At 34.0% G+C, this 27,242-nt stretch overlaps 1 protein-coding gene across 6 annotated transcripts in view; it reads left to right on the top strand.

The window, feature by feature from the left end:
• The window catches only part of FER (FER tyrosine kinase), a 424,607-nt gene that overhangs the window by 44,336 nt on the left and 353,029 nt on the right, over positions 1 to 27,242 (top strand). For 5 of the 6 annotated variants that reach the window (XM_040621988.1, XM_040621989.1, XM_040621985.1 and 2 more), the window contains 2 exons: positions 499 to 765; positions 22,808 to 22,981. In XM_040621988.1, coding sequence (XP_040477922.1) covers positions 559 to 765; positions 22,808 to 22,981 — 381 coding nt within the window. In that variant the 5' untranslated portion in view covers positions 499 to 558. Of the gene's footprint in view, positions 1 to 498; positions 766 to 22,807; positions 22,982 to 27,242 lie in introns of those variants that run through there. The other variant, XM_040621990.1, reaches the window with a different exon arrangement.

The following is a 27,242-nucleotide window of genomic DNA, read 5'->3' as shown; positions in this document are numbered from 1 at the left end:
GGTTTTTATTTTATAAAATTTATTCCTAAATAGTTTAGTCTTTTTGATGCAGTTGTATATAGAATTGTTTTTCAATTTCATTTTCACATTGATAATTGTTAGTGTATAGAAATACAATTAGTTTTTGTATATTGATTTTATACCCTGTAATCTAAGCTCACTTATTAATGCTAATACTTCTTTTTTATTACAGTCCTTAGGATTTTGTATGTACAATCTCATGTCCCCTGCAAACAAAGATAGTTTCACTTCTTTCTTTTTCAATTCCCATGGAAATTATTTCACTTATCTCATTGTACTGGCTGGAACCTCCTGTACGTACAATGTTCAGTAGAAGTGGAGAGAGTGACATCCTCGTCTTGTTCCTGATATTTGGGTGAAAGCATTTAGTTGTAGTGATTTTTTTTTTTTTTACCCTAAAAGACTAGGGCATAACTTTCCTTTGAAGACAAAGTTCTTTTTGATTTAAGACTTTTTTCCTTCTGTTTACATACACAGATATGTGCTGATTAGAAGGCTCACAGTGCAGTGTGGAGGATAAGACAGTGCCTTACAAAAATGGGGTTTGGGAGTGACCTGAAGAATTCACATGAAGCTGTGCTAAAATTGCAAGACTGGGAATTACGGTTACTGGAGACAGTGAAGAAATTTATGGCCCTGAGAATAAAAAGTGATAAAGAATATGCATCTACTTTACAGAACCTTTGTAATCAAGTCGATAAGGAAAGTACTGTTCAAATGAATTATGTCAGCAATGTATCCAAGGTAAGGAGAATAATTTCATTATTTATTGTGTATAGCATCATAATTGTGCTTATGGAAAATAGATCATACTGTTGAAGGAGCATACCCAAATTAGCATTCTAAAGCAGTGGTTCCAGAATCTTGCTGATTATCAGAATCTCATGGGGGAAAGTTTCAAAAATTACACATTTTGTCCCCTACCTCCTGAATCTGAATTAGTAGGTCTGAGATTTTTCAATTTTGAAATTAAAAAAAATTGATGTTTAGATTATTGTAATGACTTTGGTTTGAGAGCCATTTTTACAAATTTTGTTTTCTTTATTACCCTGTTTCCTTGGATCTCTTGAGACCTGCTATTTTCTTTTGACACAAACTTTCATTATAACCCCACTTCCCTGAATTCTTCTGAGTCATTTGTGTAGTGAATCAGATGGGGTATTTTAATGCATAGTGTTCTTTGTTATCATTCATCTTCCTAAACTAATAATATACTGATGAGTTAATTACACTAAAAAATTCTTTGGATAAACAATATGGTTTTTTTTAACTCTAAGATTATAAAAATATAATATAAAATTTAAAATTAAGTGCCAAAAAAATTAAGGCCAAATTGCACTGTTAATTGCTCTTTGAAGGCATTAAAGATGAAATATTATACACCTTAATAGTTCTTGGATTTCTGCTCTATTTGTTTCTATTGTCTTACTTAAATATCACATTTCATTATACTTATTCAAAGTTAAGGAAAATCTTCCTTGTTTTACTTTGGAAAGTTAAAAAAAATTAGTGTGTTTCTTTTACTAATATGTCTTAGGATTTGGGTAAAACTGTTTCCTATGGAATGTGTGTGTGTGTGCTGTGTATGGTCAGGTAAGGATCTGTGATTTCATTTAGAACTCCTTAATGTTAGTATCTTTAACTTCCTTTCCTAACCCAGTCATGTTTCCCAAAAAGGAATTCTCTAGTCTCAAGTCTGAAGATGGGGTTGCCAGACATAGCAAATAAAAATGTAGGGCACCAGTTAATTTTGCATGCAATATTTGGGCCACACATACACTAAGAATTATTTATTGTTTATCTGAAATTCAGATTTAACTTGTCCTGTGTTTGGTTTGACCACTCTGTTATGAGAATTAATAGGGAAAGTAGGTTGAGTATTCTAAGGGTTATACTTTAGTTAATCTTCCTGTTTTTGGTAAGCTGCCTGATGTCTCTTAGTCCAAAGGCTCTCTGGTTTATTTTTCCTCTTGTTTTCTTCTGAATTGGGGGAAGAACAGTTTCATGTTTGTGTGGGCTGAGCAATAGAAATGAGAGTTCTGTCTGCTCCGTATATAGACTTTGAACCAGTTCCTCTGTTTTGGTATCGTCTCCTCTTCTTTCATATAGGTTTCTCCAGTTTCTGAGCTTTACTGGAGTTACAGGTCTAACCCTATAAATTGGCCTTTTCTTCTTTTTTTATTGAGAAATAATTGACATACATGCATCACTGTATAAGTTTAAGGTATACAGCGTGATGGTTTGATTCACACATGTTGTGAAATGATTACTACAACAGGTTAGGTTAACATCCATCATCTCATGTAGATACAATAAAAAGAAAAAAAAATCCTTTTTGTGATGAGAACTCTTAGGATCTACCCTCTTAACTTTTCTATATATCATACGCAATGTTAATTATAGCCATCATGGTGTACGTTACACACCTAGTACTTATTGATCTTTTAAGTAGAAATTTGTGCCTTTTGACCACCTTCTTTCCCTACATGGCCTTTTCGTCTTGACCTAACCCTTTGCAGAACACTTATGTTTCAACATTTCTTAATATGCTAATCAGTTACCATTTACCTACTTTTGATTTTCTTACTTTTTGTTGACATGTCTTATCTGTGATTGTCCCCTTTTCTATTTTTTTTGCTATTGTGAATTTATACCTTAAGTAACTACATTATAATTTAGTGGGTTTTTGGGAAGAAGTGGAGAAATAGCCATATATTCTATTTACCATGTTTAAGTGGAATTATACTCTTTAGAAAAGTAAGATAGTGAAAGTAACAAGAAATAGGATTAGTAGGTATAGAAGATGGAAGATTTATGAGGTCAGGCCAGTGGAGGAATCATCAGTGTAGACACTGGAGTGTCAGGTATTTTGGTGAGGGATAGATGGAGACAAATGCTAAAATAAGGAAGTCAAGAGAGTTTTTGGATTGCAAAGGGATCTAGAGAAAGTGATAAAGATTAGGAGAGATGGTTTAAATGGGCAGGATTGCCTCTCAGAGAGGAAATGTTGAGACGTAACAGTGAACAATGGTTGGAAACCCAAAGAAAAACAAAGAATGTGTCAGCCTTTCCTCTTAACACTGAAAAGTCATCATTTATTCTACCTAAAAAAAGTCCGGTATATCAGATTTTTCTTTAGGGTGTTGTGTTTTTGGTGTTGCATCCAACCACACCCCCCCCCCCACTGTTACCTGACCTAAATTTGCTGAGTTTCTCTTATGTTTGCATCTGGAAGTTTTATAGTTTTGCTTTATATTTAGGTTTATGATCCATTTTTAGTTAATTTTTGTATAGGGGGCAAGGTATGATCAAAGTTTGTTTTTCTACAAACAAATATCCGTTTGTTCTGGCAGCATTTGTTGAAAAGATTAAGCTTTCTCTTTTGCATCTTTGTTGAAAATCAATTGACCATAATTAGTAAGCTTATTTCTACACACTTTATTATGTTCCATTTGTGTTTTTGTCTATCCTGACACCAATAACACACTTTTTATTTTCTTGTTTTATAATCACAAAGTCAGTAGTGCAATTTTTCTGTTCATTTTTTTCTTTCAAAATACGTTTGGCTATTCTAGTTCCTTTGCACTTCCATATGAATTTAATTAATTAATTAGTTAATTAGTTAAAGATTTTATTTACTCACGGGAGGCAGAGGAAGAAGCAGGCTCCCCATGGAGCAAGGAGCCCTATTCGGGACCTGATTCCAGGCCCCTTGGATCATGACCTGTGCCGAAGGCAGATACTTAACCGATTGAGCCACCCAGGCGCCCCATATGAATTTTAGAATTAGCTTGTTAATTTCTATTTTAAAAAGGCTACTGGTTTATAATTGTAATGCACTGACTATATAGATAAATATGGGGGGAAACATATATCTTAATAGTATTGGATCTTCTAGCCCATAAACATGGTATATATTTTTAAAATTTTTCTGAGGGGGCGCCTGGGTAGCGCAGTGGTTAAAGCGTCTGCCTTCGGCTCAGGGCGTGATCCTGGCATTCCGGGATCGAGTCCCACATCAGGCTCCTCTGCTGGGAGCCTGCTTCTTCCTCTCCCACTCCCCCTGCTGTGTTCCCTCTCTCGCTGGCTGTCTCTCTGTCACATAAATAAATAAAATCTAAAAAAAAAAAAAAAAAAATTTTCTGAGTCGTCTTACAGTTTTCAGTGTACAGGTCTTTCAGATTTATGTGTATTTCATATTTTTTGATGCTCTTGTAAATAGTATTTTTTCAAAATTTTAGTTTCCCACTGTTCATTGTTATTATGTATACTAATCTCGTAACCTAAACTTTGCAAAACTAGCTTATTTGTAGCTTTTTTGTAGATTGCTTTGGGTTTCCTGCACAGGTGAATTGTTTTTATTTCTTACTTAGATATTTGATAGAATTCACCAATGAAATCACCAGGGCCTAAAGTTTTCTTTGAGAGAAGGTTTTTAATTATACATTTAATGTGTAATATAGTAGGCTATTCAGATGGTCTTTTTCTTCTTGAGTGAACTTTGGTAAGTTGTGCTTTTCAAGGAGTTTGTTCACTTTTGTCTAAGATGTCAAATTTTTTATGTTGTTTATTATTTTGCATTATTGTCCTTTTAATACCTTTCTCATTCTTGATATTGGCAATTTTTGTCTTCTTTTTCATGGACAGGCTAGAGGTTTATCAACTATACTGATATTATCTGAGAACTACCCTTTGATTTCATTGATTTTCTGTTTTCTATTGCATTGATTTCTCCTCTGAAATCTGTTAATTTTTTCCCACTTAATTTGGGTTTTATTTGCTCTCATTTACCCTGACTTAATAAGGTAGAAACAGATTATTGATTTAAGATCTATCTTCTTTTGTAAGATAAGCTTATAGCTTTCTTAATTTTCTCTGAGTACTGTTTTAGCTGAATCCTCGAACTTTTTGTATGATTATTTTCATTTTCTTTCAGTTCAGCATACATTTTAGCTTTTGTTTTGATTTCTCTTTTGACTCATGTGTTCTTTCAAAATCTGTTATTTAATTTCCAAGTATTTGGTTTTTTTTTTCCCTAGAGACATTTTTATTAATTGATTTTGAACTTAGTTCCATTGCTTTACAAGAGCCTATTTTGTACTTTTAAATTTATGAATACTTGTTTCACGGCCCAAAATATGGTCAGGGTAACTGTTCAATGTACTTGATATCTTGTTGTTGGGTGGAGTGTTCTGTCAATGCCAGCTCAAGATGGTTGGTAGTGCTGTTCAAGTCTTTTATTTCTTTACTCATTTTTGTCCACCTATTCTCTCAATTATTGAAAGATGAGTTTTGCAATCTCTGATTATAATTGTGAATTTGTCTATTTCTCCTTGTAGTTTCATCAGTTTTTACTTCATGTATTATGAATCTCTGTTATTAGGTACATAAATGCTTAGAATTGTGGTGTTTTTTTTGTTTTTGTTTTTAACAAATGAATTAACTTGTGTATTAGGTGACTGATTTTTGAGGATTTTTAAATTCTTATGAATTGACTCATTTTTCATTTATGACATTACTTTCTTTATCCCTCATAATATTCTTTGCTATGAAATCTACTCTGTCTGGTAGTAATAGGACCACTTCAGCTTTCTTTTGGTTAATGTTAGCATATTGTATATTTTTCATCCTATTTGGTTGTTATATTTAGAGTGGGTTTCTTGTAGATAACATGTGGTTGGGTCTTGCTTTGTTTCCTAATACGACAGTCACTGCCATTGAATTGGTGTGTTTAGACTATTTTCAATTAATGGGATTTTTTATATGGTCAGGTTTTAATCTATCAGTTTGCTGTTTGTTTTCTTTTTGTCCTGTCTGCTTTTTCTTTGTTGTTATTTTCCTTTTTTCTCTTCTGGATTGGGTTTCTTTTATGATTCTGTTTTTACCCACTTTGCTGGGTTATCACCTATAATTGTTTATTGTGTTATTTTAGTGGTTGCTTTAGGGTTCATAGGATACATCTTTAACTTACTACACATTTATATTTTAGTCATATATAGAACCTGATCTATAATAATATACTTGCAATGGTATGCTTTCATTTCTCCTGCCTATACCTTATGCTATTATTTTTATGTTTTTTTAATTCTACTTATCTTATAAATACAATATATTATTATTATTATTACTACTACTACTACTATTGCTGTAAATTGTTGATTATCTTTTGAACAATTTAAATAAGAAGAGCATAAGTCTTTATATTTACTCATTGAGTTACAACTCACAGTACTCTTCATTTCTTTGTGTAGATCTAGGTTTCTGTCTGGTATTTTTTTCTGCTCGGACTTCCATTAACATTTCTTATATTGGAAGTCTGCTGGTAATTTATTTTTTCAGGTTTTGTAAACATGAAAATGTCTTTATGTTGTGTTTGTTTTTGAAAAATATTTTTGCTATATATAGAATTCTAGTTTGGTGCTTTTTCTTTTACTGTTTCAAAGATGTTTTATTGTTGTCTGCATTGTTTTTGGTAAAATAATTGTGCCTAATGTTTTTTCCCTCTGGCTTGCTTAAGACTTTTTTCTTTATCACTAATTTAAAACAATCTCTTTTATGCCTCTGTGTAATTTTCTTTATCTTTCTTTACTAGGGGTTTGTTGACCTTATATCTGTGGGCTTACAGTTTTTGTCAACTTTAAAAAAATATCAGGCATAATTTTTTCAAAAAATATTTTAGTCCTTCCTCTTCACTCTTCTCTCCTTTGGGGACTCCAATTATATACATATTTGACTGTTTGAAGTTATCCTACATTTTACCGATACTCTCTTTTTCTATCCTCTGTTTCATTGTGGTTACTTTCTATTTTATGTCTTCTATTTCATTAGTCTTATTTTATGCAATGTCTAATCTGTCATTAATTTTATTTAGTGTATTTTTCATGTCAGATTTTTTTGCTTCTAGTGCCTTTTCATAACCCTATTAATGAGCTTAACTGTGACTCTCTCCCTGACCTCTCCTTTTCCAGCAATGTCACTTCATCCCTCCCTCTTCCTCTTCCTTTGGCAGTACCGCTTACTGTCTTTCCAGAATTTAAATTTAAATATGCCTGTGTGAGGGTGCCTGGGTGGTTCAGCTGTGGTTTCAGCTCAGGTCATGATCTCAGGGGTTGTAGGATCCACCCTGTGTTGGGCTCCACACTCAGTGGGGAGTCTGTTTGAAGATTCTCACCCTCTCCCCCTGCTCATGGGTGTGTGTGCCTTCTCTCTCTTTCTCATAAATAAATCAATCTTTTAAAAAAATGCCTGTGTGTGCTATTCCTTTATCTTCTCATACCTGCCCAAACCCAGCTCTTCCTTTTGCCTCACACCTGTGCTTTAGGGTGGAGGAATTGGAGAGAAAGAAAGAGAAACCGAGTAGCTGAGCCATTTCCAATGTTGAAAATGAATAAATCATAAATAAATGAATTATCTTTAATAGTCCAATTTGAATCTTTTTTTTTGTATCTTCCATGTGTCTATTTAATATACTTATTCTTTCCTTTAGTTTCTTAGAATGTGGTTACAGTAACTGTTTTATTCTTGTCTTTTATATTCTCTGTTAATTCTGGGTCGGTTTTGATTGATTTTTCTCCTCATTTTTCTCCTGCATCTTTATGTTTGGTAGTCTTTGATTTGAACGTAGCCATTGTGCATTTTACCTTTTTAGGTACTGAATATTTTCGTATTTTAAAAAATATTCTTGAGCTTTGTTTTGGAATTGGTGACAGTTGTTTACTTGGAGACAGTTTGATCTTTTTGGATTTTACTTTTAACCGAATGAGCCACCCAGGCGTCCCTGGCTCACTCTTTTACATTGGTTAGGTACTTGTAGTCCAGGGTGAGTTTATCTCCTCTACTGAGAAATCATACTTTGTGCTTTGGTAATTCATTTTTTCTCTTTCTTTCTTTCTTTCTTTCTTTCTTTCTTTCTTTCTTCTTAAAGTTATTTTGCAGTATGTCCATTCTGTCTTTAATTCTGAGGGCATAGTTTTTGTGTGCTTTTATTTTTCCCTTTTTGTTGTTTGTATTGCTTTTGGTGAAATATTGGGAAATAGAAGCTTTGGTAGTTTGCTTTCAGTTACCTGGACTGTTTCCCCATCATTCTTTGAACACTTCTTTACTTCCTGGCATGTTAAGATATCCCAGGCTCATCTTGAATGATCTCTTTTCCAGTTCTGGAATACACCTTTTCCCCTAGGAATCCTGGTTCCTTTTAGTAGAGAGAATATTTAGATATTCAACCAAGTTACTATGTATGAAATTTTATGTCTCACAGTATTTTGCAATCACAAATAATGCTGCAACAAATAACTTTGTTACAGGTGTATTTTTTTATATTATGAATATCTTCACGGTAAATTCCTGGAAATGAGATTTCTAGGTCAAAGTATAAATGTGTATGTCATTTTGTTACATATTGCCATTGTAATTATGAATTTCTTTTATGGATCTTGTACAGTTTTGTATGTATATCCACTAGGAATATCTGAGAGTGCCAGTTTCTATTCAATTTGACAGAGTACCTTGTCAAACTTTTGAAATTTTGTTAGTCTGGGATGTAAAAAATGATTTCTAGTATAGTTTTAATTTATATTTCTCTAATAATGAGTGAAAATAAACATCTTTTCATATTTTTAAGAGATATTTTATTTTGAGGACTTGTAAGGTGAATTTTACTTTGTGTTTTCTTATTCATTTAAGGTTACTTGTCAGAAATAAAAGATATTACAATGGCAAAAGAGGAAGTAAAATTGTCTCTGTTTGCAGATGATACAATCTTATATATAGACATCCCCAAATGCTCTACCAAAAAACTGTTAGAACTAATACATTCAGTAAAGTTACAGGATACAAAAATCAGTTGTTTCTATACACTAATAATGAAAAAGAAATAAAGACAACAACCCTATTTACAACAACCCAATTTACAATAGCATCAAAAAAATACTTAGAAATAATTTCACCAAGGAGGTGAAAGATCTGTACACTGAAAAATTATAAGACATTGATGAAAGAAATTGAAGAAGACACAGATAAATGGAAAGATATTCTGTGCTCATGGTTTGGAAGAGTTAATATTTGTTAAAATGTCCTTAATCCCTAAAGCCATCTATAGAATCAACGCAATCCCTGTCAAAATGCCAATGGGATTTTCCACAGAAATAGAGAAAACAATCCTAAATTTGGATGGAACCACAAAGGCCCTGAATAGCCAAAGTTATCTTGAAAAAGAACCAAGCTGAATGCATCAAATTCCTGATTTCAAACTTATTGTAACAGTTTAATAATCAGAACAGTATGATATGGCATAAAAACAGGCATGTAGACCAATAAAACAGAATTGAGAGCTCAGAAATAAATCCGTGCATATATAGTCAACTAATACTTGACGAGAGAGCCAAGAACAGTCTCTTTAATAAATGGTGTTGGGAAAACTGGATATTCACATACAAAAGAATGAAATTGAACCTCTCTCCTATGCCACTCACAAAAATGAACTCAAAATGGCTTAAAAACATAATATAAGAACCTCAACTATAAAACTACTAGAAGAAAATATAGAGAAAAAAACTCCTTGACATTGGTCTTAGCAACAGTGTTTTGGATATTGCACCAAAAGTGCAAGCAGCAAAAGCAAAAATAAAAAGATTCTGCATAGCAGGAAACACTCAGCAAAATGAATGGATAACCTTAGGAATGGGAGAAAATATTTGCCAACCAACTATCTGATAAAGAGTTAATATGCAAAATATAAGGAACTCCTACAACTCAATAGCAAAGAAACCAATCCAATAAAAAAATGGGTGGAGAATCTGAGTACAGTTTTCCAAAGACACATAACAAATGGCCAACAGACACATGAAAAGATAGTATCACTAAGCACCAAGGAAATGCAAATCAAAACCACAATGAGATGTTACTTCATAACTATTAGAATGGCTACTATCAAAGAGACAGGAAATAACAAGTGTTGGCAAAGCCGTGGAGAAAAGAGAGTTCTTGTATACCATTGCTAGAAATGTACATTGGTACAGCTACTTTGAAAAACAGTATGGAGGTTCCTCAAAAAATTAAAAATAGAACTACCAGATGATCCAGCAATCCCACTTCTGGATATATATCTGAAGGAAATAAAATCATTATCTTGAAGAGATACTTGCCCTGTTTTGTTCATTGCAGCATTATTTACAATAGTCAAGATATGGAAATAGCCTAAACATCCATTAATGGATGAATGGATAAAGAAAATGTGGTATATATACACAGTGGAATACTATTCGGTCATAAAAAAGGAAGGAAATCCTCCCTTTTGTGACAACATGGGTGGACCCGAGGGCATTATGCTAAGTGAAATAAGTCAGACAAAGAAAGAAAGATACTATATGTTCTCATTTATATGAGCCAACTCATAGAAATAGAGATTAGAATGGTGGTTGTCAGAAATTGGGAGGTGGTGAAGGTGGGAGAGAAATGAGGAGATGTTGATCAGAGGGTACAAATCCAGCTATAAGATGAATAATCTCTGGGGATGTAATGTACTGCATGTAACTATATTTAACAGTACTGTATTATATACTTGAAAGTTGTTAAGAGAGTAGATCTTAAAGTTTATCATCACAAGAAAAAAGGACAATCATATGAGGAGATGGAGGTATTAAATGACCTAATTGTAGTAATCATTTTGCAATATATACATGTATCAGATCATTATGTTGTACACTTTAAACTTGCATATGTTATATGTTACTAATATCTCAATAAAGCTGAACAAAAATTAGTAAATATACAATTACACCTGTTAGAATACAGTCAACTCTCTTCTGAAATAATGTAGTGATATAAGATAATTCTCAGTCCAACCTATTTGAAGGGAAATATTTTAAACATGAAGTGGACTGAAATATTGGCTATATTCCATATACTACATGGGAAATAAAAGCAATGAAAACTGCTTTTTGATGAACCAGCCTTATTATTTAGTAGTCACATAATAAGTATATATTGTAACTAGAACCTGTATAACTAGATTTTCAACTGTATGTATTTTAAGACAGTAATTCTTTTTTCTTTTTTTTTTTTTAAAGATTTTTTTTTTTAATTTATTTGACAGAGAGAGAGACAGCCTGCGAGAGAGGGAACACAGGCAGGGGGAGTGGGAGAGGAAGAAGCAGGCTCCCAGCAGAGGAGCCTGATGTGGGGCTCGATCCCAGGACCCTGGGATCACGCCCTGAGCCGAAGGCAGATGCTTAACGACTGAGCCACCCAGGCGCCTCTAAGACAGTAATTCTTAAGTCTGTGGATTCAATTCTGCTATAAAGCTTGATTTAAAAACATGAATTTGTTCCAATGCAATTGATATATTGGGGAACAATTTGAACATAATGTGATTTTGTGTTCGTTCATGCACAAATCTGGAAGAAGTGCTAGGTGAATGCCAAAAACTACCTAGATGAATTGAGCTGCTTAGGAATGCATAAAACAAGCACACACTTTCATCATTTATTGGCTACCTCTGTTCATCTGTTGTGTTATGAGCCACACCCATCGACATGTGGTCTTGCAACTTTCTGTCCAAATTCAGATAACTCTTTCTACTACTTTACAAAAACTCCCAAGTTGCAACGTTTCTGATGCCTACTTTTGATAAGCAAACCTCAGGTCTTTTCAAGGTATAAAGTGCCATGTTTTTTGTAGTATTTAATGTGTTTCTTAATCACTTAATCTATGTAAAACCATGCAAAGTTTTTCTTAGGTTTCTGTCTTTTTCTAAAAATGTATCCCTGATAAACTTTTTGACTGTTGTGCATCTAACAATTATATATATATATATATATATATATAAAAGCTCTGTGGTTTTTAGTGGGATTTTGCATAATCCAGTGATTATTAGGGATACAAATGTTTTGTACATTAGAATTACTTGGGGAGCTTTGAAATATTGATGCCTGCACCCCATCCAAAACCTATTAGGTCAGAATCTCTGGTTGTGGGATTCAAGATTTGGTATTTTAAAGAGGCTGCTGGGTGATTCTTATTGCAGGCAGAATTGGGAACCACTAGCCTTGGGAAACCAGGAGGCTTTGAAGAAAATGCAAAGACAGGCTCTTGTGAATAGGAAGTACTTTGCGCTTGAAATTCAGTCTTTGAAATACTCAGTTTTAGGGAGGTTTAATGACTTGTCTTCTGGATTTCTATATCTCATAAGTTTCAGAAACTCCAAAAACATTCTTATGAATTCAGACAAACTCTGAATAATAACTATTGTTTTGGAGAACCATTTATTTTGAATTATTGTGTGGCACAGAAGCTATGCATTCTTCTTGGAATTTTATTGTTGTGTTTTAAAAAATATTCAAGCAGAAAAGAAAGCAAGTAGTTGGAAGATACAGTCTGTAGAAAAACCTATTTATAACAACTATTATTTAGGTATTTTTCAGGTTTGAGTCATTTGTTGATTATTTTCAATGCTTTACTGTAATTATAGCTATAGTAGTTGTATGTTCTTTGACTCATTGTCCAGGATAAATACTTTTTGGTATAATGAGCTCAGAACTTTAAATTACTACCTGTTTATACAATACTGATTTACCTCACCACACTGCTGCTAGTTCAGAGGTGGAAGCATGATTTGCTTTTCTAAAAGATGTGAATGTTTTCCCTATATGTAGTTTTCACTTTCCAAAATTTGAGTGTTTACTTTTTTTAATATTGTGCGTTCATCCTAATATAACTGGTACTATTTACCTCTGTTGGTTTTCTAAGAGTGAAATCGGCATTTTAGGATTTATGCTAATTATTTTGGAAATCTGTGATGCTCTGTAGTGTTTGCAGTGTAATGTATGGTCTCTTTTTTTAGGGGATGGAGGGAGGGGGGGAGAATAAAATCTCTATAAATGGAATCATTATTCCTCTTTTTCACTGTGAAATAGGAGATGCATTTATTTCTAGGAATTATTTTTGGGCACGAAACAACAACATAAAAGTCACATTTAGGAATTTAGAAAATCTTTTGAAAAATGCATTTCAGGTAGAAACAGTATTTTATAATATAATATTAATATTCAGTTTACAACTCAGGATTCTGAAAAACGTTCTAAAACTTAAAAGTCTTAAACCAGTAATTTTGTTTCCTTGGGGATAGGGAAATGTGTATTATATGTATATTTATCTTAAAGTGGTGTTATTTCTTTGTGTGTGTGTGTGTGTTCAGTTAGCCAGCATATAGTGGTGCTATTTCTAATTATGCGGGGTGGCGCTGGTTTTGGTTAGATAGAAGAAGATGCTGATTTATTTCTTAATTGTTCTGCTTAGGGAGATTTGAAGTGTAGGTCATTATTCTAGTTAGAAACCCCAATATAGTGCAAGGCCACTTTTATTTTTACTTTCATATCAAGAATGACTCACTACTTGGCCTAGAAGGACTTACTCAACTTTAGAGGTTACTCATGCCACCAAGTAGGTAGCCTAAAGGAGTAGATAGATTTTCCTTGTGGCTGTTGGCCTCTAATTTAATGATAAAGAACTAAATAGGGATTAATTAAACATTACTGTGTAATTTGTAACTAGTTTATAAAGTACTCTCATTAGTTTAGCTTAATAGTTAGTCTTCAGATGCATGTATTTTGGGTATATAGGAAAAGAAAGTAATCTTTCGAAGCAGGTGTCTTTAGGTTCCCATACTTCTGTATCCTTCAACATCTTAGGTTGTGTTGGATCTAGCACATTAAGAGGTAGATTTATTAACTGTGTGACCTTGGCGGATTATTTAATTTCTCTGCTGGCATTTATAAGATGAAGATATTTGTCTCAGAGTGTTGTTGATATAAGGAGTATAGAAGAGAAAGCTTGTGAACGTAGAGGAAGCAGATGATGTTAAAGAGGAGGAGCAGAGGGTCATCTAGAAGCAAGGTTAGACTTAATAGGGGTGAAGTTGGGGAGAAGGAGTGGAGACCATCAACTCTGCCTCTTGGTTCTGTTTGACACAGGATGTGAGAGAAGAAAACATCATTTATCGGACAGAGCTTCAGAAAAAAGAGAAGGTCCTAAGTATATAGGCTGGTTTATAACTTCTGGGAGCAAATGCAGAGTTTTAACTTTTTTCCCCAGAGGCTTATGTGAGAGGTTTTTAAAAAGATTAGATTGAGCAGGAACTGGAAGGATTGGTTGGATTCAGGGAGGAATGGGAAGTCTGCTTTTAAAGAAATGTTAAGCTGAAAGAGCCAGTCAAGGAGATTTGGGAGATATAAGAAATAGGGAATAACAAAACAACTGCCCAGGACATGGGGGGGGGGTGAGAATGGGATGTAACAGGGTGGAGAACAGAGGGGAGTGGGCAAACATCTCCAGAAGCCTTACTGTAATTTATCGTTTTCTTTAAAACAGCCAAGTAGGTCAGCCCTGTATTAACCAAAACCCGCTAGAACTGGATCAACAAAGTAATCTTCTGTGGACACGACTGTAACACTCAAGGAGTGTATGAAGATGACCGTGTAGAGGGAAGTAGCTAAGTAGAGAAGAATCACGGGGTGTGAGCGCTGGAGGAGACAGCAGGGATCTTTAACTCAGCGCCCAACTTTTGGTAGCAGAAATTGCCATGGTGATGTGATTTGCTTCCAAAGGGCAAAGGTGACTCTGGCCTGTTAGCTGGATATTATTCTTCTGAGGAAGAGCAAGAATTGCGGCTTTCTAAGTCCAAGAACATAAGCAGTTGAGGGACAGAGTCTAGGAAGCTGAAAGAAAAAGTAGTGGGAGAGAAAAGGTAATATAGTTTCCTTCTGGGTCTGATCTGTGTTTAGATATCTAGATTTACTCTGTTTAATGGCGATAGTAATATTTTGATGGTCATGTTGTTTCTGGAAATGGCTGTCTTCTGAGATTGGGTGATCAGTGAGCTCATGTGGCTCAGCACATGTGGTAGCAATCTTTGCAACCCAACTATTGACTTCAATTAATTGATTATTTTGATTTTATTTTATCTTAAAAATATTTAATTATTTTTTGTTTACCTAGTATTTTTATTCAGTATTTGTTTTGGTTATTGCATTAGTGTTTAATCATCTAAGAATTTGTAGTACTTGAAATAACAAGAGCTTAAAAGTTTCAAAAGGCCAGTTACATAGGCCAGAATTCCCCCGACATCGAAGGGCATACTTAACGCAGATGATCCATCCCTCCCTGAGTCACCAAATAACTTCAGTTCTTTGGTTCTTTAAAAACTCCCACCAAATGAAAATATATCTGCTGTTCTGGATGCCGTGACATCTACTGTACAGGGAAGGAGACTAGTGTATTCCTGCTCCATTTATAGGGGAAGAAATTGTAAATGTTGTAAGAAAAAAAAAGGTGTTCAGAAACTCATCAAATGAATTATAAAATTGACGGGGTTTTGTATATATAATCAGCTTTTTAATGAAAATTACTATACTATCATTGTGAAATTTTTTTAAAAAAGATTTTATTTATTTATTTGACAGAGAGTGAGACAGCGAGAGAGGGAACACAAGCAGGGGGAGTGGGAGAGGTAGAAAGCAGTCTTCCCGCTGAGCAAGGAGCTCGATGCGGGGCTCGATCCCAGGACCCTGGGATCATGACCTGAGCTGAAGGCAGATGCTTAACGACTGAGCCACCCAGGAGCCCCTATCATTATGAAATGTTTGAATGTTCCGAAGCTATTTGCCTCAAATAAAGTGCTGATAGTGTAGGTTTTTTTCATGCTTCTCATGCTTGGATTCATTGAGCTTCTTGAATCTGTGGGTTTTTTGGTTTTCATTGAGTTTTGAATGTTTTCAGCCATTATTTCTTCAAATACTTTTCCTATCCCTCCTCTGTCTCCTTGGGGTTTTCTAATTACACATTTGTTAGATGTCTAGAAGGTGTTCTGCAGCTCAGTCATGTTCCATTTATTTATTTCTACATGCTTTTTTCCTCTCAGTTTCATTTTTGATAGTTTATATTGCTATGTTTCGTTGAGTTTTGTTAGGGAGCACAGTTAAGTTATGTGGAAAGAGCTTGATCCTTTGGATCTTGATTTTAAGACTTGTTGGGCAGGGTGAGAGCAGTGTGCGCTCTGGGGCTAATGACTCCCCACTAGTAGGGCTCTGCCTGGTGCCCCATGAATTATGACTTTTTCTGGGGTGGCTGGTGGGAACAGACACTCTTCCTGACCATATACGAACAGCAGGAACTGTTCCCTGTCATCTTTTCAGCCAGTTTTTTCCCCAGTTCCTGTAGCTTCTTCACCTGCATGCGCTGATCAGGTATTCTGCTGAATACCAGAGTAGGCTCACTGTGGATCTCCTGGCTTCTCATTGCGCCTCCATCCTCTCCAGTAGTCTGTGCCATGAACTCTACCTGCCTTGTTCTCAGACTCTCAGCTCCGCCTCCTCAGCTCAGGGATTCTGCTCACAACCCATTTGGTTTTTCCTCCCTGTACGGCAGCCTCTCAAATCAGTAAGTCAGGGCAGTTGTAGGGCTCATCTTGTTTGTTTCCTTTCTTTCGGTGATCACTTCATGCCTTCATTGCCTGATACCCAGTATCTTGAAAACTGTTATTTCTTATATTTTGTCCATTTTTTTTTTTTCAGGTAGAAGCATAAATTTGGTTCCTGTTACTCCATCTTGGCTGATTTTATTTTAAAATATTTTCCTAATGGCATTTTATTTTTTCTTCTAAGTAAGGTATAATTAGCATTTATGAAATCAGACTATTTATTTAGAATTCAAGATAATTCATATCAGGTGAGGCTTTGCATTATTATGAAAAGAAAGAAAAGAAACACATACAAGCAGTATGAGGCCCAAAGAGTTTTCTCTTTGACCTTTTAATTTACCACCTGTAATGGCCGTGTCACTCGCCTGCCTAAAATTCTCTAAATGGACGTTGTAATTAGTATAAAGTCAGACTTTTCACTCTGACTTATAAGTTTATGCTTGTTCTGGACTTTATACTCCGATTTTCTCTTTGCACTTCCCTTAGGAGAGACTTCCAGGCAGAAAAACTGGGGCAATTTCAGATCTTTCACTACTCTTTGGGATTCCAGTCCTGGGCTGCCTGTGGTCCTGTATCTGAAAACAGTTTCATGCATTACGCTCAGTTTTCTAGTTATTTCAGTGGGAACATGAGCTTTATTCCAGTTACTGTGTCAAGGCTGGAGGAAGTGCTTATTTTAATTACTCTTTTATCTGTTCTTTCTAGCATTCTTCCAAGCACAAAGGAATCATGGTCAATGATTTCTGGTTTCCTTCAGCTCATTTCTGAGTATCTGCTAATATGTGTGATTAATTTGTTAATTATAAATTACTAATACATAGAAATATTAGCAGTTCTGGCGGGATCTGTACTTCGCATTTCATACCTGTTTGCTAATGTGTATGCCTCAATGGAATAAAGTTCTTTCTGTGGAAATAGTCTAACATTTAATTTAAAAAATTAACTTACACTTTATTTCTCCAAAGTAAGTTAAACTAGTGAGTTTATACTTTCTTTATGGAAGAGCTGCTAGTATTTTATCTTTAACTGGATATTGTTTTATATTTTCTCACACTCCCAGGTAATGATTAACAAAGTTAACTCATCTTGTGCTATATTATTTTACTTTTTTTTTTTTAAGTTTTTTATTTAAGTAATCTCTACACCCCACATTGGGGCTCAAACTCACGATCTTGACATCCAAGGGTCACGTGCTGTTCCAACTGTGCCAGCCAGGCGCCCCATATTATTTTACTTTAGATATTATTTTGGCTTCGGGTGTGATGAATGTTTCCTGTTATGCATGAGAGCTGCGATTTAATTTCATGGAAGCATCTGTACTAAATTTGGAGTGATACATTTGAGGCTGGTGTTGCATATTTTAGTAGGCTCTATATTTGGAAGTGCTATTGTAGTGTTAGGTCACAGTGTGTGTGTATTTTGAACAGCTTGTGGATGGAATTTGAAATGGAACATAAATCATTTTGGTTTTGATTACTTCTCATACTTTAATTTTTACAAGGCAATTCAGGTTTGAAGACAAAAAGAGTATTGTTTGTTATCTTTTCTACATTTCACATACAGTTACCTTTATTTTTATTCTCTGTATTTTTTTTTTTTTGATGCCTGTGCCCACGCAAGATGTTTGTTCATCTTATAGAAATGGCATTGAACTCTATAAACCATTTTGCAGTTTGACTTTTTAGCCTCATTATATACCTTCGGCTTTCTCTATACCATTTCACATGAAGATGTCTTAATTTTTAATGGCTACATTTCATTATAATTCATTTCTTTGACTTCTTATTGATGGACTCTTTTTGCTATCAAAACTGTGATAAATATCCTTGTAAATATAATCTGTATACTTGTGCAAATCTTTCGTGTGAGATAAATTCCAAGAAGTAGAATTTCTGGGTATAAAGTTTTGCCCACTTAATATTTCAATAATTCACCTTTCTACGAACAGTGTGTTAGAGAACCTATTTCCCCAAACTCTTACCTGTGGAATGTATTGTTTTATTTAATTTTGTCAACCAGACACATGAAAAATAATAATTCCAAATGGCTTCATTTGTGTTTTTTTATTATTAAAGTGGGTAAGCATCTTTCTTTGAAATATTTTTATTTGTATTCTCTCTTTGAGAGGCATTTTGGAAACATTATTAAATAACATTTTTGACTTTAAGTCACTTAAGTGACTTTTTGACTTTAAGTGGACTTTTATGGGACTACTTCTACATATGACTATTAGGTATGCATTTTTAAAATGTCCCAAAACTGGCTATGAGATATTTTTCTTTTCATGGACTGTTTTGTCCTATTAATATTTTGTTTAAGATTTTGCTTTGGCATTTATAAGAGAATTTATTTTTGTAGTGTCTTTGCAGCTTTGATGTCTGTGTTATGGTGATTTTAGGAACTTTTTTCATTCTCATTTCTTAGAAACATTTTAGGTAGTATCAAAGATATCTAATTCATAAATATTTGGAATTATTCATCAGCAAAACATTTTGAGCTTTGTATTTTATTAGAGATATTTTGATAATTGGTTCATGATAATCATGTAGTTCATGGATATTGGTGTTTTTGAATTTGCTGTCTTTTAATGTGAGAAGTCAGCTAGGGAAATAGAACCTACACCAGGCAGGTTGCTTTATTTCTTTTCTTCATTTCTTTGTTTCAATAGATAGGATTTGATTTGGAGAAATATGTTTAAAAGTTTTGGGGTAGGGAGGGAGGATGGGCAGAGCAGGTGAAGGAAATGGAGAGGTACAAACTTCTAGTTATAAAATAAGTAAGTCATGGGAATTTAAAATACAGCATGGGGAATATAGTCAATAATGTAATTGATAACCTTGTGTGGTGACAGATGGAAACCACACTTGTTGTGGGGAGCATGTCTTAATGTATATAAAGCTGAATCACCATGTTATATACCTGAAACTAATATTATATGTTAACTATATGTCAATTAAACATAACACATAAATATATAAAAAATAAATTGACAAAAGACAGATTAATAGGAGAAAAACATTTTTTTCTCAAAGATTTTGTGATTTTGTCTTAATCTTTGGTTATTTCTTATTTCCTAGACTTAATTTTAGATACTTTATTTTCTTTTTTCCCTACTATTGTCTCTCTTTTAATGTTATTAACATTATTTTTCTGATTTTTATTTTTGACTAATTAATAAATACTTTGTTTTATAATTTTCAATTTCCTCTTTATATTTTCCTTAAAGTTTACATTGTTCTTCCTTTCCCAACTTCTAAAATTGAATGTTTAACAAATTTATTTTTATTTTTTCTTACTTAGAAATGGAAGTGTAAAGATTGAATCTTTCAGCAAATTGAGCTCTATATCATAGATTTTGATAGTGTTTTACTTACTGTTATTTTCTAGGCCTTGTATTAGTTTTAAAAACTTTACTGTTTGGCCTATGCTGTTTTGGGGAATGATTTAAATTTTTTTCCTTAAAAAATTCTGTCAGTGATATTTTTCCTTATTTTTTTCCTTGTAAGAGGCTAGCTAGAGAGTATAGTTATTATGAACTATTTTCTATTTTTGAAGAAGTTTATAAAATTTTTGTAGCCCAATATCTAATTTTTAAAAATATTCCATAGATTCTTAAAAAATAGGTACCTTCTCTACCTATAGTATATAAGTTTTTAAATATGACAACAAATCAAACATATTCATTATTAAATTACTTATTCAGATACTCTGTATTCTTTATTTTTTAAACTTATCTGCCACAGGTAGAGATAAGTACATTTAATTCTCCCAACTACTTTTGATTTCTCATTTCATTTTCCACTGTTTTGCTTTGTGTGTTTTGATGTACTGTTTTCTAGAACGAAAGGATTCATGACAGTTATATATTCATTGTAATTGATATTGTTTTACATCATAATGTGTCCTTATTTGTTTACAGTTTTCAAATTCAATTCAAAATTCAAATAGAATTCAATTTTAAATCATTTGAACATATTGACTACTGAATCTTGTTGTTTACATTTCTCTGGGGGATTTTTACTTGTCTTTTTGTGTGTGTGTGTTGTAGGTTATTTTATTTTACTGGTGCTACTTATTTATTGCTTATAAAGTGAAGTTTTACCCCTCTGATTGATAATCTTTTCTTTTTCATAGATAATGTTTAGCAGAGGTGTTTAGTATAATTTTTATTTTGCAACTTTTAGTTGTTAGTCATATTTTGTTTCTTTTGTTTTCCTTTTTTTTAATGGACAATGTTAACTTTCCTCAAAAATTACTTTTGATAATTTAGAAGGTCTGTATTGTATGTTTTTTTCTAAACATTCACTTGTTTAACTGTTTAACTTGTGAAACTTAAGAATTTTAAACTTAAGTCTGTATTTCTTTATTTACAAACTTTAGAAGTAAAACTGTCTATTGACTCATCTATTTGAAAAATTAGGAAATGGACACAATTACATTTTTCTTATCAAATTCTCATTCCTGATTTTTGTTAGTATCTTTTAGGATTTTTGTCTAGTTTTTAATAGTTACATTATTACTGCATTCACATTTTGTAGCTCATCTCTCAATAGTTATGATATTTGTAATCTGTTTTATAAACCTAACCACAGTGGTTTTGTTTTCATATTTTATTATTGTTTTTTGCCTATGATTAATTTTTTCTAAAGTTAAATTTAGATACTTTTACTTTTTAATAATTGTTACGTGGCTTTTAGCATCAGTGACTGACTACTGGTAAAATCCCCTTATGAGGAACATTATTAACAGAATTATTACCAGTAAGCAGGATTCCATATAATAAAGCAATTCAAATGGCTGCCCATGGCCTACAGTATTTTGTTTAATAGGTCACAAAGAATTATCTTCCACAAATTACCCTGATCAAGAGATAATTTATCTGTGTCCTGACCATTCCTTTGCTATAACCAAAGAGCCGTATCTGCAAAGTGCTGTACTGGTTTTATTGCAAATGTTGAAGTACATCTTTACTTTTGTGTTTCTTTATCAAGCAGCTGATAGCATTTTACTCTCCTCTCTTTATAACAAATATTCTAGCCACCCATCTAATTCCAGTTATATACCACCCAAACACTTTCTTGCCCACTCACACATTCCTTTTAGGCAGTGTTTCATATTGCATTATGTCTGCTCTTATCCCTCTGTTGTTTTATCAGTTGAAGACAGGCCTGTTAATTTTTCCTTCCCTCTTATGATTGGCATTGCTACCATGCTATCTAATTCCCATTTTAAACAAATGTCCTCCAAGGTTAACTTTTAAAAAATGCATGTTACAGTGTATCAGAAACCAGATTATCAAGTTAGACCCTGGTGAGTTCTGACTATGACTTGTTTTAGGCTATTATTTTTATTTAGGTGCTTATTCAGTTTTAACTTAGGATTATATTGGAACATTAACAATGAAGAATAATTCTGTTCATTCATAGATCAAAAGTAATAGCATAGAAAATTATTCTAATCTTTAGTAAATACCTGAAATCATACCCTATTTTTTAACCTTTAACATGGATCTTACCTGACCATGGTAAATCTCCAACAATTGTTTCTGAGTAGAATTTTGAAGACCTATAGTGAAGAGTATTCCTCAGTTACTTTTTTTTTTAGTATCTAGGAAACTAGAATGTCTAATAACAAATGACTTGTTCTTCCAGCAGTATCCATATGCCTGCTTGTCCCAAACCCAGCATTACATGTGTCTGCTTTAATGAAATATGTTGTGCTAGAAAACCCATTGAGATCTAATGGTATTTACTAAGAAATGAGAATAAATAGAAATCCAGAGATTACCAGTATTTAAGACATAAGCAGCAAAAGAGAAGCAGGTACGAAGATTGAGAAGGGATTTTTAGGAAGAGAAGACAAGTTGGTATGTTGGAATATGAGAAGCCGTACAAACTGAAAAAGAAGAGTTTCAGGAAGAAGTGAGTCAGCAGGATCAGATCAAATGCTAAGCATAAAGATGGTTAAATTTCTGTTGTATTTGACAGTAGCATGGTGTAGGCAGAAACATTATATGAGTGTATTGACAGACAAGAAGTAGTAAAATGGTGACTGCAAGTGTGGACTCTGGAAGAGCCTTAATCCCTTTCATAGAATACTACATAGTCTATGATTACTAAATTTTGAAGTATTTGTACTTGAAGTTGAAGATGTTAAATATGAACCATTCATAGCTCATTGCACAATTGCTAGAAACCTGGCATTTTTATATTAATGTAATAATTTGTATAAAACTAAATATACTGAATACTTAAAGCACAGTAAAATGGAAACCTTTAATACAGGTGCTAATTTTATTTCTTTATTTTTTTTAAGTCTTGGCTACTCATGATTCAGCAGACGGAACAGCTTAGTAGAATAATGAAGACACATGCAGAGGACCTAAATTCTGGACCCTTGCACAGGCTCACCATGATGATCAAAGATAAGCAGCAGGTGAAGAAAAGTTTCATTGGTGTTCATCAGCAGATAGAGGCAGAGATGATCAAGGTTAGTCTTTCTACTCTGGAATTCTTTTGTTAATGTGATTTTTAAATTCACTGAAATATTTTATCTTGTTTGACTTTAAAAATTGTTTGTTCATCATTTTATGATGAGAAATAGGTTTGGGTGTCTCTAATAAGTAATATTTTATTCTTACTGAATATAGAATACGATTGATTATAAAATGTACTGTTACTTTATGTACTCCTCTGAAAGAAAAAGAATGCTGCCAATTAAACTATGATACAGTGCTTTCTTATCACTTCGAATTTTTATTTTTTATTTACTGAAATAGTTCTTTCAGGTTTAGTATTTTTATTTTTACTATGCATATAATAAAAAAGAAAATATAGACAAAGTAAATTAGGATTAAGTAAATTTTCTTCACAGTGAGAGTTTGTCCCTTCTGGATAACTTTTTACGATGTTTTTTGTTACGAAAATTTCAAATGTACGAAAGAAGAGAAAATAGTAAAACAAACTCCTATTGACTGATCCACCTACATAGTCAAGGTTTTTTTAGAATCATTAGCCATCAGGGAAATTCAAATCAAAACCACACTAAGATACCACCTTACGCCTGTTAGAATGGCAAAAATTAACAAGGCAAGAAACAACAATTGCTGGAGAGGATGTGGAGAAAGGGGATTCCTCCTACATTGTTGGTGGGAATGCAAGTTGGTACAGCCACTCTGGAAAACAGTGTGGAGGTCCCTTAAAAAGTTAAAACTTGAGCTACCCTATGATCCAGCCATTGCACTACTGGGTGTTTACCCCAAAGATACAGACGTAGTGAAGAGAAGGGCCATATGCACCCCAATGTTCATAGCAGCATTGTCCACAATAGCTAAATCGTGGAAGGAGCCGAGATGCCCTTCAACAGATGACTGGATTAAGAAGGTGTGGTCCATATATACAATGGAATATTACTCAGCCATCAGAAAGAATGATTTCTCAACATTTGCTGCAACATGGACGGCACTGGAGGAGATAATGCTAAGTGAAATAAGTCAAGCAGAGAAAGACAGTTATATGATTTCCCTCATCTATGGAACGTAAGAACTAGGAAGATCGGTAGGGGAAGAAAGGGATAAAGAAAGGGGGGGTAATTAGAAGGGGGAATGAAGCATGAGAGACTGTGGACTCTGAGAAACAAACTGAGGGCTTCAGAGGGGAGGGGTTGGGGGAATGGGATAGGCTGGTGATGGGTATTAAGGAGGGCACGTATTGCATGGTGCACTGGGTGTTATATGCAACTAATGAATCATTGAACTTTACATCAAAAACCAGGGATGTACTGTATGGTGACTAACATAATATAATAAAAAAATTTTTAAAAAAAATCTATACTCACTTTTTCTAATATACTGGATCATTTTAAAGAAAATTCCAGACATCATTTTATCCATAAATCTTTTAGTATATATTGCTGAAATACTTTTTTTTTAAAGATTTTATTTGTTTATTTGTCAGAGAGAGAGACAGCACTCACAAGCAGGGGGAGCTGCAGGCAGACGGAGAAGCAGGCTCCCTGCTGAGCAAGGAGCCAGATGCGGGGCTCAATCCCAGGACCTTGGGATCATAACCTGAGCCAAAGGCAGACACTTAACCAATTGAGCCATCCAGGCATCCCTGAAATACTCTTTAAAAAAAAACTTAACCATATTATCATTAACCCACCTAAATTTAACAGTAATTCCTTAGGGTTATTAAATATCCTGACTGTGCTCAAATGATTGTTGTTTAAATGTTTTCTACAGTTGGTTCATTTGAATCATGACCCAAACATGGCCCACACATTGTATTTGAATAATTTTCTTTTAATCTGTAGGTACCTTCCCCCAACCTTTTTAAAATGCCATTTATTTGTGGAAGAAACTGGGTAATTTCCTCTATAGAATTGAATTTCTTTAATTTTTGATTTTCTTGTTAGCATCTTGTGATGGGATTTCACGTATTCCTTTATCCTTTAATTTTCCTGTAAGCTGCTTGACAAAATTCTGGCTAATTTTTTGGGCAAGAATACATCATAGGTACTGGTATAGACTTCCTATTTTTTCCATATCAGAGATATCTAATGTCTTCTTGTTTATCTTTTGTGATATTAAGCTTGACTAATAGGTTCCAGTGCTGCCAGACTGATCAACCTATTGAAAAAGTTTCCCTTCAGCCATTCACCAAATAGTTTTAGGAACAATTAATGTTTGCTGCTTAGATCCATTATTTTAGTAGGGGTTATAGAATGGCAGTATTTTATTTCTATCATTCCTAATGCGATTGTTAGCTGTAATTTTTCAATAAAAAGTTTTCTTATGTCAACTGTTTGGCTGCCCTGAGGTATAGTTCATAAACAACAAGCAGGATAAATGCTTGCTTTTTGCAATTAATTGGCCAGTTTGGAGAATAATGAATTGGTTCTTCAGCAACTTCAAAAGTTAAGACTTCCAGTTTCCAGTCTGGCATGTAAGAAGTTTGGAAATTGTCACTTCATCCTAACAAAGAGTTAAAATTTGAATAAATTGAAAAATCAACAGCTCTTTGTAGATTCTTAAGAGAAGTGAGGTGACAGAGCAGATGGCTCTCCCTAAAATTGGAGAGACAGACCACTGAATACAGAGAATCACAATCTATCAGAGCAAAAACCTCTTTGGGAAGCAGTGCTCTGTATGGGGAAACCTGAACTGTAACTGACAAGTTCTGGATGCTCAGTGTGGATGACTCTGATAGTTAAAAACTCCAGGAGGAGCCAGGTATTGAGGGCCTCCACGCTCTTGTGAGTTTTACCTTCCAGACCTCTACCATGTTCTCACACTGAATATTGGAGAAAAATCTCATGCTCCATCAGCAGGAGGGGAAAAGGAACCATTTTGGTATATGCCAAAGCATTCTGTCCTTAATGAAGTCTGCTCTTAGGAGAAACTGTTTACCCTTAACCTAACTAATCTGAGGGAAGCAAAAAGCATAACTCCTGCTCACTCTGAGTGTGGAGTGGGCTAGTCAACTGAATAGTACATGTGAGGCACAGACTCAGTAAAAGACTGAGACCTAATCATAGGGTATAAAATATTTCCCCTTTTCTGACAGCTTATCACCACATTAGTAGTGTCCTATTTAATCAGTTTCTTTTATCTGGTACATCCTGCCTAGCAATCAAGAAAAAATAACAAGGGATAGCAAAAGGCAAAATCCACAATTGGAAGAGAAGGAACAAGCATCAGACCCAGACACAGTAGGGATGTTGGAATTATCAGACCAGGAATTTTTTTTATTTTTTACTTTTTTTATTTATTTGACAGAGAGAGACAGCGAGAGAGGGAACACAGGCAGGGGGAGTGGGCGAGGGAGAAGCAGGCTTCCCGCTGAGCAGGGAGCCCGATGTGGGGCTCCATCCCAGGACCCTCGGATCACAACCCGAGCCGAAGTCAGATGCTTAACGACTGAGCCACCTAGGCACCCCAGACCAGGAATTTAAAACAACTATGAATAATATACTAAGGGTCCTAATGGATAAAGTAAAAAGCATGAAAGAACAAATGGGTAATGTAAGCATAAAGATGGAAATCCTAAGAAAGAAACAAAAAGCATTCTAGCATTCTCTAGCATTCTAGAGAGCAAAGATACTGTAACAGAAGTGAAGAATGACTGTAATGGGCTTAATAAGAGATTGGATACAATTAAGGAAAGATTTCCTGAAATTGAGACTATATCAATAGAAATCTACAAAACTGAAAAACAGAATAAGGACTGGAAAAAAAAAAAAAGGAATGGAATAACCAAGAACTGTGGGGTAACTACAAAAGGTGTAACATATGTATAATGGGAATACCTGAAGGAGAAGAAAGAGAGAAAGGAACAGAAGAGGTATTTGAAATGATAATGACTTCAAATTTCCCTAAATTAATGTCAGACACCAAACAGCATATCTAGGAAGCTCGGAGAACACCAAGCAGAACAAATGACCAAAAACTACACATATGCATATCACTTTCAAACTACAGATAATCAAAGATAAAAATTCCCGAAAGAAGCCTGAGTAAAAAAGCACCTTACCTATAGAAGAACAATTATAAGAACTGCATTTGACTTCTCCTCAGAATTAAGTAGGCACAAAGGAAGTGGAATGAAATATTTAAGTGTTGAGAGAAAAAACCCACGATCTTAGAATTCTATACCCTGTGAAATTATTCTTCAAAAATGAAATAAATACTTTCTTAGACAAACAAAAATTGAGAAAACTTGTAGCCAGTGGATTGAGAAGGAAAATGATA

This window comes from Ursus maritimus, unplaced genomic scaffold, assembly GCF_017311325.1.
Source record: "Ursus maritimus isolate PB19 unplaced genomic scaffold, ASM1731132v1 scaffold_5, whole genome shotgun sequence".
Taxonomy (NCBI): Eukaryota; Metazoa; Chordata; class Mammalia; order Carnivora; family Ursidae; genus Ursus; species Ursus maritimus.
The sequence above is the reverse complement of the archived record's forward strand: the minus strand, read 5'-3'. Positions and strand labels throughout refer to the sequence as shown.